At 31.9% G+C, this 18,068-nt stretch overlaps 2 protein-coding genes across 16 annotated transcripts in view; one reads left to right on the top strand and one right to left on the bottom strand.

The window, feature by feature from the left end:
* The window catches only part of LOC100869899 (zinc finger C4H2 domain-containing protein), a 244,152-nt gene that overhangs the window by 224,092 nt on the left and 1,992 nt on the right, over nucleotides 1–18,068 (top strand). The window lies entirely within an intron of this gene.
* LOC100868158 (solute carrier family 22 member 21) lies at nucleotides 932–18,060 on the bottom strand. 8 transcript variants are annotated; one of them, XM_086910598.1, is made up of 11 exons: nucleotides 16,671–18,060; nucleotides 8,503–8,597; nucleotides 7,247–7,379; nucleotides 6,081–6,294; nucleotides 5,879–5,985; nucleotides 4,964–5,118; nucleotides 4,425–4,614; nucleotides 3,880–4,012; nucleotides 3,504–3,813; nucleotides 3,192–3,376; nucleotides 932–2,846 (listed from the first exon to the last, which is right to left on the bottom strand). In XM_086910598.1, exons 1-11 carry the CDS (start codon nucleotides 16,694–16,696, stop codon nucleotides 2,670–2,672), a joined length of 1,725 nt encoding a protein of 574 aa, XP_086766724.1. In that variant the 5' UTR covers nucleotides 16,697–18,060; the 3' UTR covers nucleotides 932–2,669. The 8 variants fall into 8 exon arrangements, with proteins under 8 accessions (XP_086766724.1, XP_086766727.1, XP_086766725.1 ...); XM_086910601.1 differs by having other exon boundaries at nucleotides 7,247–7,292; XM_086910599.1 differs by having other exon boundaries at nucleotides 17,221–17,429.

The following is an 18,068-nucleotide window of genomic DNA, read 5'->3' as shown; positions in this document are numbered from 1 at the left end:
TACTTGAAATGGTTCAGTTTTTATAAGAGCTATTGCAAATAGCTTAACAAAATATTTCCATCGTTACGAGTATCATTCTTGACACAATCATTCTCCATAATCCTTTGGAACAGCACCGTGACGTGTACCATTGTGTGTATTCTTATACAATTCTCATAATTATTCTATACGCTTTGTACATAGTTAACTAAATTCATCGGTGAAGTACTCGTTTAGAATCATGGATATTTAATATAGACATACTCGCTCTCAAAATAATAATAATAATTATAATTAAGACTAATATTCGCTAATTTATCATCAGTATTATAAATCATATCTACTGATTCATTTAATTCTTCATTCAGAATAATAATATCTTCTCACGTAAATATAATATATATATATATATATATTATTTATACATGAAATTATAAATTATTGCTATTATTAACTTTACTTTCCTAGATGATGCATTATCATGGCACGATGCTTTATAGTCCTTAGAGTACGACAAAGATGATCGATATAGTTCTTATTAAATATTTAAACCAGAAATACAAACAGGGCCTGACATAATTACCGATTAATATATATTTACGAACATGATGCAGCAATACTGTATAAATTCCTGAGTATAATTATGTTTTCATTCCTAAATGGAAGAAGCATCATATGGTAATCTATGATGTGCATATATATATATATATATATATGTTACCCATTGTATGAAGACGTTTGGACATTTGATAACACGGACACGTCAATGATAATCTTAACTGGCTGCAATATAATTAATCGCGTTAAAAATTCATTAAACGGATGACGTATATGAACAAAGGAAAGTAAAGAAACGATGTCGCACGTATCCGGTAATTGTAAACAATAAACATAATGAATTATTAATTTGTAAGAATTTTGATGTTTCAACGAATTCAGAAAAATTTGAAACTTTTCAGGTATTCATGACTTTTTATTTCGGTAAAAGTATAATTTATAGGGTATGAAATCATCCCTCAAAATAAATATGATATATTTCATTTTCTTGTGAATATTTAAATTCAAGTAATAAAGTAATAAAGAATTTTTTAAAAGTATTTCTTTTCTCAAAATTTACACGTATTGTAATCTCTAATTATCCTGTCGAGCTTTCTGTTATATCGTGTAGTTTGTTTATCATATTGTTAATCATGCAGATAAAAATCTGCTGTAAAAAGTAATTTATCTTTTGTTAAAATATGATACATAAATAACTCGACAGCATAGACTCGTGAAGTAAATTGTGCGTGATACAATATATCGACATTTTTCTACATATTTCGATATTTGGAAATTGTAACATTATCTATCGGATAAAAAGCGGGTCAATAATAATTGTTGATGTCAATTTTTATATAAAAGCAATGCTTTTCAATCACTTCGTCAATTGTTCTTCTAGTATTCTCCACTTTTCAAGCATGCTTTCTAAAGCGCAAAAATATTTTTAATTAATTAACATTTTACGAACATTCGAACTGTTAAAACTAAAGAAAACAAATTTAACAAACATTAATAGAATAATAAAAATAACATTTCAAATCGACAATGTAAAATAAAATATTGTAATTCATTTTATAAGAAAAGTCTTAAAAATAAATATAATTTATCTTATAGTGAAATATATACTAATATTTCATATAATTTTTGGACAGAAGATATATTATTCATGACATGGATCTACGAAAATGAGATCTAAAAGCAATACATTGATTTTTTTTTTATTTAAAGGAGGATTGCATAAAATAAATTTCAAACATAATTTTTTAAAACAATTAGTAAGATTAAGAACATATTTTAAATGTATTTTAAATGTTTTTAAATTTAAAAAGTACGTCGAATATAATATAAATCTTCATGCAATAATAATATAAAATTGCAGTCATTGATCATCAATTTTTATCTTCTAAAATCAGAAATAAATTCAAGTATAACTATATCAAATATTTGATAGAAAAATGGCTATCGATTACCAAAATGAAAAAATATGTCACATATTTTGAACATTTTTCCCATATCTTATACAATTTATAACTATTCACAAGAATTTTTTTTTTTTTTTTGAGGGCTAATTTCATCTTTTTATCGGAACAAAAAATCATCTCTTGAATTAAATTTCCATGATGTTTCAAATTTTTCCGACCCTTCAATTTCCCGAACTTCCTTTACCGACATGATGCCAATTTTCCCTCGAGGTAAACTTTTTCATCCTCCTACCATTTCCTCTACAATCGATGACTCGTCGACTCTTTGTAACTAGTCGATTTTATGGCAAATTGATCGCGATTGAACTATGTCAATTTCAAAGGCAAGCAAATATTCTATAGATATTATACATACATATATAGAAGTACGCTTAAGCTCCCTTTACTTCCGAAGTTTCATTGCACGTTTCATATCTCTCTCTCTCTCTCTCTCTCTCTCTCTCTCTCTCTCTCTCTCTCTCTCTCTCGCGAGCTTTCAAACCACGAATGGAATAGTCACGGTCGATAGTCTTCGTGCCGGAAGAAAGGGAAACTTTTGAAAGTCATTGCTTCTTTCATTTTTTCTCAATTTGATTTCTTCTTAATTCTCGTCTCTTCTCTGTCTTTCTTTCATTTTTATACGTTTTTTCGTGTCGAATTTATAACTCGTCCCGGTATATTCGTCCGCTCTTAAGACGGCAAATCTTGCAATTCCTGCTTCTGCTGCTCTTTACCGATATTCTCTGCCTCCCACACCGTATCCGGAAGTTTCGTCCCCAACGTTTCCGGGAAGAACAAAGAGAGCAATCCTGCGGATAGCGCCATACATCCAAAAAGTATCAATGGTAATTCGGGCATAAATTGTGCCTGTGAAATATAAAAATAATTGTGTAAATAGATCAAAAAAAAAAAAAAAAGAAAACTAACTATTCATTTTATTTGCTAGCAATTGTTTTTGAAAACGGAATCATGGACAATATAACATTTTGATTGAAAAATAAAGATATATGATACCTCCTAAATGGATGATAATCAATCAATAATCAATGTAACGATTTCACAATGCAACATAAATAAAGTTACACAAAAGATAAATGATACGTAAAGACATATCGGAGAATCTTTGCCATATTGTTTGAAGTAGTATGCAAACAATCAACAAGCGGTCCGTATCGGTCTACGCGATGTACATTCTTGTGGTAGTTGACTCACCAAAAGAGGAGTTTGCGGTGACAATATTGACCCCATGCGGCCAGTCATGCTGCAAATTCCAAGGAGGGAGTGTCTCAAGTTTGTAGGAAACAGTTCCGCTGTGTAAATGTAAATCGTCGAGAAGGACATCGTAATGCACCATTTCCCGCCCATGTACAGAATCAATGGTAGAAAGCTCAATGAATCTGGAATAGATAATGGAAATTAATGTACCGATATTTTGTAATTAACCGATGTTTTTGTAATTAATCAAAAGTGTTCATAGCGCTGTAAATTACAAGTGAGGAATTTCAAGGATAAATGTGTGTTTACCTGTCGGTACAAATTGTATAGCAAGGCAAAAAGCTCCGCTCAGCAAGAAAGACGAGGAGAGAGTAGTTTTACGGCCGATGTAATCGGTCAGAAACCAGGTCAAAAAGTAAGCCGGGATTTCCACGATGGCGACCAATATGAAATTAACGTATTTGTCACCAGCGAAAGCCACCGAGTTCAACGATAATCCATAATAGACGAAAGTGTTTGTCAACCAGCAAAACGAGCACACCAATAGCCGAGTGAGCATCATCGAGCTATTCAATATTTGCATAATCGGTGACTTCTTTTCGGTTACTATTTGATCCGTCTGAAAAATAAGATAAATTTAATCAATTAATTAATTTAATTCGGTTTTATTTAAAAATTGTCGTACCTTCTCAGTCTTCACCATGTTCAAATCTTTGAACGCTCCGATCGCCTCTTCTGAGATTTGAAGCCCGTTTATACGCGCCATTTTTCGATATATACTCTCCACCTTTTCGTGTTTCCCATTCGCCAATAGCCACCTTTAAAATGGCATCATTGTGTGTGTGTGTGTTTTTTTTTGTTTGTTCATTCATTTTTTTTTTTTTTCTACAGTAATGTTCGAAGGGAAAAACGATAGTTTTTACGCTTGTATAGGACACGCTTTATCGATAACCTATGGCGTACACAAAAAAAAGGAACGAGATAAGAAAGTGATTCGCTAAAATGATACGAAAACCTAAGATTATAAGCGGCCTACGCACGCGTTAATTAATCAAAGAGAAAAAGAGAACCGGATCCAATTAAATATGTAATGACATGAAAGGTTCACCGGTTAATCGACTGGAAACGTCGTGAAACGTAATACGCGCGACTTTCTCCGGTTTAAAGAAATTCTTTTCGAGATCGTTAACGAAGACAATGCGAATTAAGCAATCAAGCAAGGAAAATTACCTGACTGATTCTGGGATAAGGACTGGCAATAAAATGGCAAGCAATGCCGGCCCGTACACCATGCGAAGGATCAATCTCCATGATCTAAGCCACATCGCTATCAATCCGAGTAACATCTCACCGACTGCGAACATGCAGCAGATAATTGTGCTGGCTAATACTCTGCCTCTTACCCCTGCCATCTCCATCCCTGAAAATCGATCAATATTGAGCCTGATTCACTTCTAAGGAATCGGTTTCTTTCATGAAATTGCACGGTATAGATAGTTTTACTATATCGTAAAATTATTAGAATTACTCCATGCAGTATGTTCCGTATATACTATATCCCATACTTCGAATGAAATATCGAAGGAATTACAGGCGTGGCAATGGCAAACCGAAGAACCGACCATGGTTACAGTTACCTTCAGTTACGTTTTTCGATATCGAAAGGTTCCTGCATCGAGTAGTCGTTGGCATGTGAAACATGGCCGTTATTTATATCGGCATTATTCACGTCCAACATCTTCCCTTACTTTGCCTCGTTATTAACTCACCTAAAATAAATCCAGCGCTGTAGATACCGGCCGCGACAGTCGCGTCGATAAATTCGAACGCGAGAAACATCCAATAATTCACGGAGAAGGAATGTATCAGACCGCTGATTCCGCTCAGGGATGTGGTGAGCGTCAGTATCGTGCGTCTTCCATATCTGAAAAGTAACAGAATCGTATATAAGCGGACAAGTTTCGCGGCGATGGTGATTCTTCGACTTCTTATCGTCGACGAAATAAAAAAACTCTTGAAACTCTTCGACGATGTTTTTCGATAAACACACGAATATGAAGAAGATTTTTGACATCGGTACGAGAAATTGCCTCGAAAACGAGGGTGTCTCGAGAAACAACCAAGCCAAGTTCGAATCGTTATCATAGATCTCGGCAAGTTGGTCCAAAGTACAGTTTCATTTAAATACATTCCCCCCTCTGGACGATCTCAAGTATTCCCCGACTTCGAATTAGAATTTGCGATCCAACCAACTCGTGAAAGTCTCGTCCGTTTCAGAGTTTCCGATTCCCTGGTGACTCTTGAGCACGTGCCATAAAACGGTGTAAAAACCGAGCTTTCTCAAATTCGACCTACGTAGAACGGATCCGGCAAAAAGTTCATAGATCACACCGCTCGGTTTCCTACATTTCGATTTCATCGGATTATCGGCCATCTTAACCATCTCTGATATTTTTATCACGTTTTACGAGAGGATTTCGATAGATGGACATCAACGACCTGTTGAATCCGATCGAATCCTCTCTCGAACTGAAACGTTACACCCATCGAAAAACCTCTATTTCATACCCTTCCTGGATCGAACGTGGTTAGATACCAAGAACCCCATTTTCTGGATCCGATCCGATCTAATGAAAGCTAATTAAGGATCCTTCGAAGTAAATTTCGATGTGATTATTTCTCACCTGTCTGATATATAACCGGCGAAGATCAACCCGACGAACTGACCGATGTTATTCACCGTGCCCACAAGAGTGAGTTTCCATCGATTGGTATCACAAGTGAGATCCCACTAATAACGATAGAATAACGAATAACGAATCAGTTTTTTTTTCGAATTAGTTAATTTTAATTAATCGATCAAAGGATTAAAACAGGTTTTTTTACCTCGCTTTGAATCGTGTTCTCCGATGGATCGTAGATCCACGAATCACACTTTTTGGTCACATTACTGAAAGTTTCGTTTGTGCACGCCCCTGTGTGATTTTGTACGACATAACGGATGCATTTGGACGTCTCGGATACATCCGGGACGGAATCAATCATCCAAGGCACGTTGAATTGCGTGTTCGACGAATTCTCGCATCCTGGCACTGTGCACCTGTGAAACGATTACATAGAATTATAAAGAATATTTTTTTTTAAGTTATGAAAAGGGATTGAAAAAATTCAAGAGATATTTATTAAAGTATCTATTATAACGTGTAATTATTCGTCAAGTTAAATTTAAAAAAAAAAAAATCGAAAGAAAATTTTATTAATTTAGTTTAATTTAATTTAAGTTTAGTTTGCCAACGATCAAACATTTCCACGTATTCCAGGATATTTTATTCTGTAACGAGTAGACTACGAATATTTATGCATTCATAGAAAATGTAAATGAACATAAATCTGCAAAATGATATGCAAAAAGACATAAAATATTCAAAATAAAATATTAGGATTATGCATATGAAATAAATGATCAATTTCACAAATCCATTTCATACCAAATTCAAGAATAAATAACTAAATATATTGTTAAATAATATTTGTTACGCATTAATTTAAAAGTTAAAAATAAGATAATTACAATTTGAATATTATTTATTTATCAATTGCCTTGCCTAATTACGATAAAAAAATTTCAATTTGCGTAAAATATCCGTAATCCAGTAATAAATTTATTGAAGAATGTGATAATTTCTTTTAAACGCGCTAAAACTGTTCATACCGATCATTGCAAGCGCGTAACTCTTGTCTACCGCGAAAGGATTAACGGGTTGCTAATAAAGTAATCGATTATATAATTTCGATGTTCGATTAATCTTCGTGGTCGCGGTACATTAGGTTATTCCTCGCTGATTGTATTTGATCGCCGCGCATTATTCAAGCTTACTCTCCAGAATTTACTCGTCCATAAACGGCTGTCTACCTTGAGACGAACGATTCACGATTTAAAAGAGATGCGGATACACATGATAAATTATGCGAAAATATACAAGGAAAAAATGAAGGAGAAAAAAAAATAGATATCACCAGTCGAGTCACAAATTGCATCAGTGGTAACGTACCTGTATTTAACTTCCCCGGCTGTAAACACGTAGGCAAGCGTGAATCCTGCTGACAAGAACAGAGGCAAGCTGATTATCGCGAACATGATCATTTGATAGTATCCGAAGCGATCCACTTCCTGCTTCCTGCCCCCTGCGAAAACACCATTTCCGGACGATCAACGATATCGTTCGATTCACCTACTCGAAAATTCCCATATTCGAGGGAGAAAATGAAAAAGGAAGACGCGAAACTCACGATCTTAACGCAAACAGATTTCAACGGTGAAAATCAAGTGTTTGCTGTTGACATACAATGATACTTTTTTCATGAAATTGCAAAATGGTAAAAATAAGAAGAAAATGGAAAAGAGAAGAACGTGACCTCCCACGCTCTCTTTCTTCGCACGAAAAGATAATTTCCTTTTAAATCACGACGAGTTTTGGTTTCACGGCCGAAAATTAATCGGGTAAATCATACGAACGACTATCGGATTCGTCATCGCTAAAACGAACTCTCATTTTCTTTTTCGCGCTTCCTTATCGTCGGTCAAACGGAAGTTGTCGCGTTACGCTTGGCTTAAACTTTGACTAGAAACCTCACTCTAATTCATTTAGTTTAATTGATTTTGTAGGTATTGTTAATGAACAGCGTCGCTAAGTGAATGTTAAGTATCTTTTGTTTTTTCTTTGAAACGAGTCAAACGGAATAAATTGTTTAGGAAAAATGGAATAAGCGGAAAATCGTTATTCTTCGAACACACGTTCCTTATCACACGATTCGAGCAACAGGCGGCACACGATGGTAAATGATTAACTCGAGTTATGATTAATTAAGACCAACGGACGCGTTGAACAAATCATGTCGGTGGCCTGGTACACGATTAATCGACATGATAATTAATACCGCGGTTCATCTGCGATCTGATTTGATCAAGAATGATATATTTATCGAGAAAATATTGATTTTTCTTTAAATTTTTAAACGCAATTTTTAATTCATTAAACACGAATAAATAATTTTCCTATGTTACCTGTTTATTTATATTGCACAGTAATAAAATTAATATACACTTTATAAATTTACATATCTACATGTTTTGCAATAAGAATTATTTCTGAATTTTATTACCTAATTAGCAATTCAACGTATAATAACATCTTACGATTAATAAGAAATTGTGAACTACGTTTCAAAGATTATTTTGTCAAATATCATGTTTAAAACTATCAAGTTCTGAACAAAAATTACTACCGTGAAAACAAGTGAACGTTACCTCTAAAACCATCTTTAGTGTTCATCGTCGACGATTCGTCGTCGTTCTTCACGCAAAATAGCCTCATATTCTCCTTCTCGTCGTCGTCTTTCAACCTGCAAACACAAAGATTCAAGAATTATGCCTGATTCGTGGACAATGTTTCCTCGTTGATCTTACGTCTTGGGTCAAATCGTTGTTGGAACATCAATGGCTCGCATAAAACATGCGGGAACGACGCAATTCTGCACGAGTATTATTACATAAAAGTATCGAACATGATCGAAAAAAAAAAAGAGAAAACTAAAAAAAAAAAAAATAAAAAACCAGTTGCTAACAGAACTTTCACGCTTGTCATTCGGTCAGTTCTGCTACAGAAATGAACGATCGACCAAGAGAAATCGTGATCCTTATTCTCGGGTAATCATAACCGCCGTTATGGGAAAAGAAATCGTCGATATAAAACTAACCGTTGTCTAAAATTCTGATGAAACTTCTGATGAAGTTCGCGTTTAAGGTCCACCGATAAATGCCGATAAATCGTAAACGAGATGACCGCGTGCTTGTTTGCGCGATCACGTTCAACTGCTCTCGGCGAATCTCGATTTTCTACTGGCTTCGAAGCGGCTGGACAAACAGAGATAGAGGAAAAACCAGTGCAAATGGAGGCGTTCACATCATTCCACTTGCATATACATGAAAACGAACGCGTCATCGAACTTCTCATTGTTGGACTTTTATCGAAAATAACCGAACTTACCGATTCTTTTCGGCATTTTGATTCATTTTTTAACTCGTCTTTGTTGATTTCAGTGATTCTTCGAATGATTGCACGATTTGTTTCCTATCAAAGAATCATTAATCGATGTTAATAATATTTATTTAAGAACGACCTTTCTACGCAAAGTGCCATTGACTTTCTAATAGATACAAAAGAACTGAAAGTGTTGCACGTCTTCATTGGAGACATTTATATGCCGTTCATGGCAAACCTTGACGATCTCTTCCCTCGTAATCAAGTGTACGATGACCATTTAACGTTTCAAGGTGGAAATGAGTTGTAACTGCCCTTCAATCTTACCGGATAAATATGGATGCGGATGATGCCATAGAAAATGAGCACATTCTACAGTGTCGTTGTAAATCATCCTGTTTATTGTTATTTATCGCCCATATGTAACCCGCATGTATGTAATTCCGCCGCTTTTTCTTTATTCTTGTAAAAATTTCAGGATAAATAAATTACAACATTATATGCGTGTTGCAATGTTACACATGAAAGATTTAAAATGAAGAATAAATAATTATGATCGAACAGGATCTTTTATATATATATATATATATTAATTATAACATTGTTCTTTTTCTTTTTTTTATAATCTAATATAATCGCTTCACATGACGATCATTCATAATTTTTATGTATCGTGTAAAAAAACCCGGAGGCGATAATTGGCGAAGATACGGTACGCTGTTTAACATTGTTGCACGCAAAATATTGTCAAAGTATACATGGTTCAAATTGAAAGAATGGATCACGGCTGATCGTATACGTCCTTCATGCGTAATTTCACGTTAGTTTATTCAAGCATGGCGAGATTAACATATATTTTACAATTTAAACGACTCGACGGAATTCTTAATTCTTCGTAAAGAAGTCTACGCGATACTCCATATCGCGTTACTGCTAGTAATCTTTTTAACGTCCTCTTAATTTTTACCACATTGTGTCCCGACCAATTTATACGAGTAGTTACATATGATTAACAATAAAAATGTTTAAAAATCTTTTTTTCGATAAATTTTTACATTAATCTTTATAAATTCACAAAAGATATTTACGGTGCGATTTGTAAATAGGTATTTTTCTCTTATTAATTATCATGATCCATATGGGGGATCGACTCAAATGAATTAAAGTACGTCAATTGCAATATCGCGAATCTATCAACCGAAACGAGACGGAACCAAACAAATTCAACAAGGGGAATAAACGTAATCGAGTATCTACCTTGAAACGCAGTTCAATTGTGCGTTCAATTGTAACCAACGACTTAAACGCTTCCATCTGATCTCTATTCTTCTTAATTCAACTTACAATTGAATCCGGCCAGGTCCGAATGTGACACAATTTTATAGTAGCGTTTAAGCGAAAAGCATAATTGTATCCATTATGACAGTCAACTAAATCAACATCTATCAAACAAGAGATAAATGAATCTAGATCAAATTCCTTGTATATTGTAATGACGATCATGATTCATTCATTCAGATGACTTTCATTCATAACAAGAAATTTAAAATTAAACGTCGAATTATAGAATCCAAAATTTACAAAGAATTGTGAACCGAAAGATTTCAGGATTTATAGAAATGATATTCCCAAAAATATATTCTGTATTTCAAAAGAAATTGAACTCACGATTAAATTGCCCGTTCCCTTGCTCAATGTAATTACTCGAAACAAAGTATCATGTGTGAAACAGGTGTTCAGCCCGTTTTCATTTTCCTTTCACGTCTACGCCATTCTTCAAATGTCCGTTAGTTATATGTGACTAGTTAATTTCGCGACCACAATTAAGTAAAAAAAATCGTGAATCGACACGTGTCAAATGGCAATATAGCACAACGTCAAACGACCACAGACTGTTCTGTTGCTGCAGCAACTGTCTTCCAAGGTAAACGTATGCCACTTTCTGCCTCTGTCCCCGTTGACCATCGAAGGGGCGGTGGGAGAAGTGAAACAGAACGGGGAGGGGAAGGTTCGGTCCTTCTTAAGTTCTGGCCTTTCTGATCAGCAGGCCACACTAGTTCTATCATGTCAGATCGTGCCATGCAGCTTTCACGTGAAACACCGTCGTCCACCATGAAATAACCACTGTCCACTTCGAAAACTTATGGCACGCAGGTTTTGTGTATACAAATAACCAGGTGATAAAGATGTTTGAGAAATGATAAAATATCGTTGACGGAATAGAAATATATTTCGAGTAACTTATTCGATGATTTTTTTTAATTTTGTTTATTTCGATTTCATGTTAGAATAGGGAATAAAACAAGTGATAAATGAACAGATTGTTGCGCAATGATCTATCTATTTAGGGAAAAAAATTGAAAATTCATTATGAATTATAATAATCATCGTTTGTGATTAACGAAGCAATGTTTAAAAACATTCGATGCAGAAAGTGCTTATGTTACGTAAAATATCACCAAAATACATGCTTCACGATTTACTATCGATATCGGTTAATTACTAAAATTCCGGATTTTAACAGTTGTACTTTTCCAAACTATCTAATTACTGATCGTATCTGGCAATTACATAATCTTTGAAGAACATTATGTCAGTCCTTGAGCTTATAGCTGCTATTAAATGATCGTTTAACCGCCATTTTCGCAAAATTTATAATTTTGAAAAATTATCTAACTTTCTTGATATAATTCTTTCAATTATTCGAATCGCTTTTTAAAATTAAAGAAATGATGTTGAAAAATTATTATCTTTTTTGTCTCGAGTTCATTATCTGTTTAAATATTCAAAATATTATTAAAAAATCGAGAAAAATTATTGATAAAAAATGAATTATCCCCTTGAAATAAACATAATTTATTATTTGACAATCCTGACACTTCGTCTCAGGATTATCAAATTCAATATAACTTCAAATATTTTTTGTTAAATATTTCGCTTATGGTTAAAAAGACTGGGATATTATTCATTATCGTCCCGCTAATAAAACACGTCAAACCAAATAATCACAATTGCAAACTATAATTTAGAAACGTTTTAAATATTCTGAATCAATGTTCTCCAATCTTCGTCGAATTGCTATCTTTCACATTCTTTTATAATATCTAAATAACGAACGACCTATTCCTCGAGTTATGCTAAAAGTCATTTTTTGCATAAAATTAAAACAAACATAATATTTTATTTCTAAATTATGAATTTTAGATTAGATTAGAATTTCTAGATTATTCCAAGATTCTGCAAAAACTTAAAAAAAAAATACTAAAATGTTAAAACCTTAAAAAAAACCAAAGAAATATTTAATATACAATAAACATACGATACAAATGAATGTAATAAATATTCAATTCCTTGTCTCAAAATATTCATTATAAAATTTTGTTAATAAAAATAATTAATAAAAATAATTGAAAGATAATTAAAAAGTTACCAAAAAGTTACAACCATCAAATCACAAATCACTTTAAAAATATTGTTAAAAACCGGGATACTGGAACATCGTTTTCTAAACAAAACGCCTCGTTATAAAAATGGCAACTTCTTCGAAAATGATCTCTAAAAATATCACTACACAAAAGAATAAATTCCCCGGGTCAAACGTCCCGCTACTGTTCTGTTTGCGCGGTATGGCGCGCACCGATTATATTTTGAAAAGTGGCGGGTTTTCCTTCGTCTTCGAATATGATTGTTCGAATCACGTGGGCAGAAAAAAACCGTGCATGCACAATTTCCCGCGGTTGACACACATCGATAGATAACACGACCGATAAGACGAAATGTGCACGGCTCACGCTCACGCTCACGCTTACTCATGTGTGCGTATTTTTGTCTTATTCAGTTCATCGAAAACAACCGGAGAAAAATCAAATAAAACTGGTTTACGCCGGCTTAGACCGGATGCGACAGCTTAGTTGCAACTAACGTGCGACGGTTTATTGTTACATCGACCGTTATATGCAACTGGTCTATGGAAAAAAATCGGTTTTTACCCAGGGTTCGATCGGACAAAATTGAAAGCCGATATCAGCAGTCCATTTTCGTTGATCTGTGTCGATCTATCTGGCCCGATTTCCCGTTTCATTCGCCATGTTCCGTCGGATCGACGAAAAAAATGAAATAATAACGAATTTAAATGAAATTGGTTTTTACAATAAAATTTTGTTTTAATAGATGATAAGAAAAAATGGATAGAAGAAATTGGAATTAAATGATATAAAATAAAAAAAAAACTTATTTATTCGATGACTTACTGGTCAGGAAATAATGAACGGAATAACGAAAGATCGCCATATTAGTGACTATGAGAAATGAATATACAGGAAGTGGAATTTATAATAAATTTCAGATTTGATTTTTGAATTTCAGTTTTTTTTTGGTAGATTTTGTTATAATAATTAAGCTTTTTTCTCTCTTTTTATGTACTAATACATTTCAATTGGATGTGTAAGTTATCATTCCTATTGTATCATCGATATCGATAAATATACAATTGCGTTCATACACTTTTTAACTATAACGTTTGAAATTGATCCATAAATCCCATAACTGAAGGATGAATCTTGTAGAAAAAATAGTGTATCGTATTAAATATCTTGTAATAAAAATAGATTAAAAATTATGATTGCCTTGAGAAGATGAGGATATTATTCTTAAACATGATGATTCTTAAATATTATGATAGTTAATAAGAGAAAAATAAGTACGAATTGTTTGTAATTTTTTTTACTGATTCTGATATTAAATTTTAAATCTAATAAAAAAAAACATAAATTATTTAATGATAATTGTTTGAATTATTTGAATATGATTTATTAATCCGTATTTCGTAAATTATTTGTTATAAATATTCGTTAAAACATTCGATAAATAATTTCTTTCGTAATCGATACAAGTTCGATCATTTTTAGAAATTTGTTTTACATTTTATATTAAAATTCAAATGCGAATGATAAAAAATAAATAATAAAAAGAAACGATTTTTAAAATAAAAAAAAAACGTAAGAAAGTTAATCATTATTTATAGATTACTTCAACTTGTAGAATCAAATAACGTTTCTTGATCCAATTAAAAAAAAAAATTTTGGTGGGGATAGAAAAAAATAAATTAGATAACAATAAACTTTTATCATGATCATTGAAGAAAAGCTGCATTCATTAAATAAATATTAATATATTTATATAGTGACAATTGATAAGTCGCAATTATTTAATATTTTATATAAGAAAATCGGTCATTCTGATAATCTGTTCCAATATAATAAAATAATCATCGATTATAAACAAAATTTTTGAAAAAGTAAATAGGTTTATCACGTTAAAAATTTCATGGAAGATAATTCTTCTTTGTTAAGAAATCGTTTTGTCAATTTTGGAGTTTAAAACACTAACCTAAAAATAAAATAAGCGGCCCATGATTATGTTTTCGAATATTCATATTAAATTAATTCTAATTATAAATTAAATCTTCAATGAAGTATAAATCTTATATATATCAATTATTTTTTGCCTCGATCGTGCGATGCATATGGTGAACTACATTCATCATTAAGTATTTATCTTCGATTAATACAAAAATTTTATCTGCTTGAGACGATCAATAAAATAAATGAACAAAGAAAAATCGAGACAAACTCAATTATTTATCTTTGAAAAATTACATTTTACGAAGATTGGAAAAAAAATTATTTGTTTTATTTCGTCCAAGTAACATTTTTTCATTCTTTTATTAATAAAAGAATCACTTCACTTAATAAATAAAATTATACAATTTTGTATCGGATCACTCATATTATTCAATTAAAATGAAACAAAAAATATAATCAAAAATAAAATCAAACAAAAAAAAATGAAAAAAAGCATTCACAAATGGAACACGTGAATTAACACGATTATGAAAAGTCATTTAAATAGGAATAAATTTTATTAATTTAAGAAAAATTTAAATTTTATAAACATTTTGAAAGTTAGTTTCGACACTAATGATTCCCCGCGCGAATTAATCAATGAATTAGTCATCAAGCATAAGGCAAGGTAAATGAGCCCAAACTGGTATGTATCGTAATAGCCCTGATTTCTATTTAATTTTAGCGTATTTGGTTAGATGGTTGACGAACTTTGACTTATAAATATCCATCTTTATCACATGATAACCATCGATAAAAAAAAAGAGAAAGCAAATAGATAGAGAAATGTAAATCATGAAACAAAATACCAAGTTTATTAATTAATTTCATAGAAATATCGGGATCCAAATTACGTTATATTATACATTGACAGATTTTAATGAATATTATTATATAAAGTTTGGTATAAAGATTCATAATTAATATCCATTTTTTATGTTTTTTTTTTTAATATATTCTTTGTTTATATATCATCACAGTTTGATAGCTAATTGGCTAGTATGATGATTACACTTTTCTTTTTCTACATTTGATTATTTGATGAAATTAATTGTAATTTAAAAATGCAATATATATATATATATGTCCTTGATTGAGTTTTTGTAAAATTTTGTAGAATTTTGTAAGATTTATTCAGTGAATTTTGATATGAAATTCAAAAGAAATAATTTTCTGAGACTATGACATATAGATAATGCGATAAAAATAAATATTATGGAAATTTGAATAATGCGAAATAAATTATATGATATATACATCTAAGTATAGTACGTATCAGTCAGTTTCTCGACTCATTTCATTATTCATCCTTGCGCCAATTATTCCTATAATTCAATGCAACAAAGAAGCGTTGTAATTATCAATTTAGCATAACATGATCTTCAGACCTAGCCATCATTTCCAAGCGGTTATCACAATGATTATCGTAACAGAGTTTTTTTCGAGACAGAGAAATCATCGACCGCGGAAAGATGCGTGTTGCTATTCTTTTTCTCACGAAAATATCGAAAGTACGCTTTATTAGCGCGTCGATTAAATACGAACGATATTTATAAAAAAAATTGACAAGATAAAAACGATCACGATACGTCCTCGTTTGCGAAACGTGATAAATAATGTATATACACGTTCCACATATTGATCCATTTTAATCACAAAGAGTATGAAAACATTATTTTTAGACAATTCATGACTGAAAATGATCGTATCTTCAGAGACACATGTTAAATTCGTTTCCAATTAAACTCGTTCATAAACACGATAAAGTTGCGATCGATGATTTGAGAAATTAAAGGAAATTAATCGTTCAAAAATCGCGAAAGTTCAAATCAAATCAAAGTTCGACGACAAACGTATTTGCATACAAATTTCTATGCTACATTATCGAAATTTAACTATACAATGCGCAATTATTCATAAGATCGTTCGTTAACCCTTCATATTATACGCGGCCGACAAACGGAGGAAGAGGAAAAATTTAGGGTAAAAATTTAGAAATAAGTGTATAAAACGCATCTATGTGAATTACTTACATTTTAGATCCCATTTTGGACCCCATAATGCTTCCACGTAGAAATTCGTTTAATGCACACGAAAAGAGAGATCGCCGTTAAAAAGGAAAAATTGTTCCCCTCCGTGTGCGCGGCAAAGGAACTTGTCGAAACTGCTTAACTTCACGTCCAGGATATCTCTTCTTTGTCCTATATTCTCATAGCTCGTGAAGCTTCAAACGCTTGAAAGTTCTTTAGTTATACAGATGTGGCAGAAGAAGTACTAAATAGGAGGACGACTAATATATAGGACGGTGAACGGTATATATATGAAAAAAATCAAGGGAGAAACATGAAACCGTGTGACCACCAATTATGGCACTTTTCTGATTTGGCTCTTTCTTTCTTTTCCTTTTTTTTTATTTGGATTATTGTAAAAGTTAGAACAACTCTTCGCGTCTAAATAACGTTTTGTAGAACATTAGACATTACGTATCTCCTCGTCGGTTCCATCCACGATATCTGTTCAGTTCCATTATGTCTTCTACAAACGCCATTCATTCTACAAGACATCGAAGAAAATAAAACTTACGATGTATTGGTCATGGCTATCCTCCTTGTCTCATGTTGTGAATTCTTGAAAAATCACTAAAGATTACAATACAGATTTGTTGGTGTATTCCGGTTGAATTGATAAACGATTTCAATCTGAGATTGATTAACTATTCATGACTGATCGCATTTCAATAAGATTGATCCCGCGCATAAGCGATACCGATTGCTGACTAAGATTCCGTCACGATTCTTCGATGAATCGTCATGAAGAAACCTTTTCAAAGAGATACATGACTAGAGATATGCGCGCTTCATTTGAAAGCGTCAATATATAATTTTACTGTATGAGATATATATATATTTGTTTACAAAGAATGATAATTTAGATTTTTCGCTAACTCGCAGAAAATATCGGATGTTATTAAACAATTTCGTTTAGGGAAGGAATCTTTATTAAGATTGCAAATAGAAAAATATTGCAATCTTAATAAAATTTGTCATAAAATTTGATGAAGTTATCAATTGAATTTAGTTTAAGTTGTTATATTTAGATACTCTAAATTTATTTATTTATAAATCTTTATTTATCTATAGAATATGCACAATTTATTTGTAATCGACTATACATTTTAATTGAATAATTTTTAATCGACTTTTAATTAGTAAATAGTAAATTAGTAAATAAAAATGATTAATGATGAAATTCAAAAATAAAATTAATTTATCAAAATATGATCACAATTTTTGATAATAAATTTTTAATCTTTTATAAGCATTTTAAATTTACATACTTTTTTGTATCCAATTTTCATAATTAATTTTATTAGATTTCGGTAAAATATTGTTGAATCTATTTATCTAATATATTTTCAAAATAAACCGCTC

The sequence above is a fragment of the Apis florea genome, unplaced genomic scaffold, assembly GCF_048593485.1.
Source record: "Apis florea isolate Af1SG1 unplaced genomic scaffold, ASM4859348v1 contig_3193_pilon, whole genome shotgun sequence".
Lineage (NCBI taxonomy): Eukaryota > Metazoa > Arthropoda > Insecta > Hymenoptera > Apidae > Apis > Apis florea.
This window is presented reverse-complemented; position numbering and strand designations above follow the sequence as displayed.